Raw genomic sequence first — 4,709 nt, 5'->3', positions numbered from 1 at the left:
ACACAGAACTTGCAGCCAGCCCTGGGAGTTGTCTTCCTTCCTGGCAACTGAGACAGGAAAGGGTGTGGTGCCAGAGTGGAGGTGGCTTTGCAATCCAAGCCTGACTCTGACATGTGGATCTTCCCCTTGGGAATGTGTACTCAGTCCTTGGGCAAGAACTCACCCAGGAGGCCTTGGCTAACTTCTAGAAAGCCTGCAACAGTAGGTGAGCAGTGGCCATGGGAGAAAGGGACAGCCAGCCGTTTCTGCCACTGTGGGTCCCAAATGTGAAGATAGCCTTCAGAGTCAGTCTATCACTCCCCAGTCCTGAAAGAGTTACCAAGGTCCCCCGGGGCTTACACATCTAAGAAATGACACAATACATGTAGCGTGGCCCAGGATGCTCTGGAAACACGTTATAATAAACACAAATGTATACTCCAAGTTGTCCTAGGGTCACTGTCCCATCTTTCCACAGCCAGACATCTCAAATGATGGTGCTCCATCTCTGCCTCTCTATGCTCCCCTTCTACACTCTTCTTTAACCTGTGCATACTGCTTTCTACTTCTACCACCTGTCCTCTTACTCCATTCTCAAACCCATGAGGATCTTCTCATCGTGAAATCTACTGGCTTCTTCCCAGCACTTTCATTCTTTTCTCTTTTTACATTATTGACTCTTCTTTCTCTTATTAGTTTTGTAGGAAATGCTGTTTTTGTTTCCATAATACCAAGAATAGCAAATAGAATGTAACACCACACACACTAAGGACTGTTCTCTGTATTACACAAATATTTATTCACCCAACTTTCATAACAACCTTATGGTGTAAACATATCAAGAACTTCATTTTATAAATGAACAAAACAAAGCATAGAGAGGTTAAGTGATATGTTCAAGGTCACGCAGCATACCTGAGGTTTGAACTCAGGCAGGCAGTCTTTGGATTCTGTGCTCTCATCCTCTGTGTTATGCTGATTCTGTACTTCATTTCTATTTTGAGCTAAAATCTGCTAAATCATGGAAATTTAAGCAGAGCTAATTTATAGTGTACTCATTTAGTTCCGATTTTCCTGGTGAAATCACAGTTCTCCGACTTCTCCTTCTCTAGATTTCACACAAGTTTCTATGGAGTCCTGCATAAATTTAAGCACAGAGGGAACGGTGAGCATCTGGTTCTCATGTTCACCAGTTCATGCTGATGCTGGACATTACTCTGAATGTCCACAGTCATGGTTATCCCTCCACACTGCTGTCTACATGGCATCTCTCTTCCTGGGCTGCCACTTCTCAGTATCCTGTCCATGGAACACACCCTGCAGATGCTCAGGGCTGTCTCTGTGCAGTTGGTTCAGACTGGCCTCTCTTGACCCACCTCCCTTTTAGGGTCCTGCACCACACAGTGCTTGGACAACTCTGCAGGGCTGGCTACCTTAGAGGACCTGCCACGCAGGCTTCCCTTCACAGATTCTGATTCTAACTGGAAGTTGGTTGGGTTTCCCATGACTTAGATGAAGCAGCACTGCATCTAAAACCCCATGGCATCCAGCTCTCCCAATCTGCCCCTTAGGAAGTTCTCTTCTCCTCCTCTGAACTTTTTCCCCCTTTTCTCTTTTGCCTTGTTTTTCATCCTGCACTTCCTATCCCAATCTTTGTTAGTGGATCCTCTCCTTTTTCCTTGACTACTTTTGCCCCTCCTCCCTCCTTTCCTAATGTGTGTCTGTCCTAATTTCTTCTCTTGTTTCGATGAATCTCTTATCGTCTCTGTTTCCATTTCAACTTTTATCTCTTTGTGACTCTAAGATTTGAAACCAACCTTCCTTCCTTCCTTCCTTCCTTCCTTCCTTCCTTCCTTCCTTCCTTCCTTCCTTCCCTCCTTTCTTTCTTTGGCTGTCCTGGGGATTGCATTCTATTACCAAGCTACACCCAGTCCTTTTTATATTTTATGTTGAGACAAGGTCTCACTACGTTGCCCTAGCTGGCCTTGAATTGCCATCCTTCTGCCTCAGCCTCCCAGTTAGCTGGAACTATAGGTGTGTGCCACCGTGTCTGGCTAAATCTCTATTCTTTATCTTTCTACAAGACTCCAATCCCAAGTCCTAATTGCATACTGGATGCCTTCACCTGGATTCCATTAATTGACATTAAATTGACATCAAACTGACCATCTTGTAAAAAATCGGAGACAAGTTCCAGTTCTTGTTCACTGATGTATTTTCAGGATAATAACTTATATTCTAGTTTCCATGCATCCTGTGTACTGGTTGAATAGACAAGCAAATGCTTTATGAAAAGCCTCATGACATCTGTGTTGCTCTTCTGTACCAGCACCCTATTATCCTGTAGCATCCACTTCTTGTCCCTCACCATTCAAAGTGACCATTACAGATAAAAGTAAGATTATATAGTTAGTCTGCTTTTGCTTGATTGATTTTCTGAATTTGGTCATTTCTATCTTATTAATTTTTCATTGCTAACTTATTTTCCCAATTGAATTTTTGTCAGGGATTATCTCACTAATTTTCAAGAAATCTACCTTCATAACTTCTTGGGGGATTATAAATTGGGTGCTTCCTGGTTTGTGCTCTCCCCCTACCGAAGGCTCAGAGCAACCTCCTTTTCTAGATAGTGATTTTGAAAAATTGCCCAGAAAATAGAACCATGACTGTGTGTATGTATACACATTCACACACACACACACACACACACACACACACACACACACTCACACTCAAACATACACACACACACAAGAAACTGTATCATGTGATTATTGAGCCTGAGAAGTCCCAAGAACTGCAGTTGACAAGCTAATGGTATAGTTTAAAGTCCAAGTACAAAGGCTTGAGAACCAGAAGAGCCAATGGTCCAAGTTCTAATAAGAATTCCAAGGCAGAAGAAGACTGCTGTTCTTCCTTGAAGATGGTCAGCGGGTAGTGGGGAGAGTGAAAATATGAATTAATTCTCCATTACTCATCCCTTTTGTTCTATTCAGCTACTCATCTGATTGGATGGGCTCACTTATATTATGGAAGGTATTTGCTTTACTTGGTCTATTGATCCAAATGTTGATCTCATCCACATCACTCATAGACACACCCAGAATGATATTTAACAAGATATATGAATCTCATGACCTAGTTAAATTGACACATAAAATTAACCATAACAGTAAGTAAATCTATGAATGCGTCATGATGCAAGGAAATAGCCCAATGTGTCATTGATTTAACATGGTGGTTGTATTTGGTTCATATTTATTCTTGTATTATGAGAAATGACACTTTTTGTTTATTCCTTATATTATTTATGGACATTTGGTTAGTTCCATTTTTAAAATATAAAATCATGAACAGGGCTACCACAATTAACCCTTGATAATCCTCTTGTCTAATTAAACACTTCAGTTCTTCCTATTGGAACATCCCAAAGAATCACAATTTGACTACTTGTATCTGCAGTATGGTGAGCAAGGTTGCTGAACTGCTTGTTCCCTGTGACGATTTTTCCTGAGGCAAAGCTCTGCCAAGTTCCTTGAATTAGAAGACCACATTCTTCTGGCCTGGTGAAGTGGAGTCTGAGGAAATAGAACTTCCTATGAAAGGAACCACAGGAAAGGGCAGTGTGAGGGGAGTGTGGTACTGTTTACAAGCCCAGTTCAAAAGAAAAGAATGAGTAGGAGAATCATAGAAAGAACCAGACTTTGTAGGAAAATTTACCTCATTTCTCTGAATCTCAGTTTCTCCATCTCCCAGGTGGTGATGATGATGTTCATTATTTGTGAGGATTATTGAAGGAATTTTTTTTTTTTTTTTGTCACACATCTGCCTTTATTTGAGCAGTAAGTGGGACACTTCTAGCAACAGTAAAAAAATTAATTTACAAAAGCAGGGATTTAGTGAAGCCACTTGACGGGTACCCTTGGGAGCTCACACGTAGATGCCGACCCAGAGAAGGAGGAAGAGGACTCCATAGCCCATAAAGAGTGAGGCCACCAAGGAGATGAGGAGCTCTTTGTAGATATCCCGTGTGTACTTGGTGGAGGTAACCTCGTAAACGAAGAACCAGGCGGTGAAGAACATGCCAATAGCCAGAAGCACCACAGTCAGATGGGGGAAGACAGCTGGATTTACTGGGCTGGTGTATCTGCTCATGGCCTCGAGCTCCATTTTGCCCGGCACACGGTAATCCGCCACTCTGCCACCGGAAGAACACGTCGGCAGGCGCAGGCGCCCGGCTCGGCCGGAAGGAAGGAATTAATTAATAAATATAGTGTTGTTGAATATAAAGGTGTTCCCATAAAATAGTCCATTTTTGTACCTTTGGGTCTATTTCCGAAAGAAACAATTTATGTTAAAACAACTTAGATTATGGTTAGAGTAAGGTAGAGTCATTCTCTATATGTATGGTCATATCTTGGTAAAAATAAGTTTTGTACAGAATTATAGTCACCACCCAGAATTTCTATAAGCAGAATTCAAATCATTTTCTTAGAGATGTTTGTGTCTGCTTGCTAGAAAGAATCCTAGATGCTATCTGTTTTATTGGGGTGGCAAGTTCACAACCATAAAAAGTTGAGGAAGTCATTAATAATCCTTCTTTATAAAACATCTCTGCCACAGTGGCTCCAGACTGGAGGAGTGATGGCCATATTTGCCCCTATAAAGAGGTTGTCAGAGTTAAATGGGCCACTTGCATTTAATCCTGTGCCCCTTTTTGCTTCCCTCAG

The 4,709-nt window shown here is 41.9% G+C and overlaps 1 protein-coding gene across 1 annotated transcript; it reads right to left on the bottom strand.

Moving 5' to 3' along the window:
• Window positions 1-3,808: 3,808 nt before the first annotated feature.
• Window positions 3,809-4,215, bottom strand: LOC308653454 (dolichyl-diphosphooligosaccharide--protein glycosyltransferase subunit TMEM258). The gene has a single exon (XM_081302015.1). The coding sequence runs from the start codon at window positions 4,147-4,149 to the stop codon at window positions 3,910-3,912; it is 240 nt and encodes a 79-aa protein (XP_081158141.1). The 5' UTR covers window positions 4,150-4,215; the 3' UTR covers window positions 3,809-3,909.
• Between the last annotated feature and the right edge of the window lie 494 nt (window positions 4,216-4,709).

Source organism: Spermophilus citellus (genome assembly GCF_964194105.1).
Source record: "Spermophilus citellus genome assembly, chromosome: 1".
In the NCBI taxonomy this organism is placed as follows: Eukaryota; Metazoa; Chordata; class Mammalia; order Rodentia; family Sciuridae; genus Spermophilus; species Spermophilus citellus.
The sequence above is the reverse complement of the archived record's forward strand: the minus strand, read 5'-3'. Positions and strand labels throughout refer to the sequence as shown.

What these genes read in the sequence shown, in the direction of transcription:
- LOC308653454 (XM_081302015.1), bottom strand. Translation starts at nt 4,149, where the DNA reads ATGGAGCTCGAGGCCATGAGCAGATACACCAGCCCAGTAAATCCAGCT.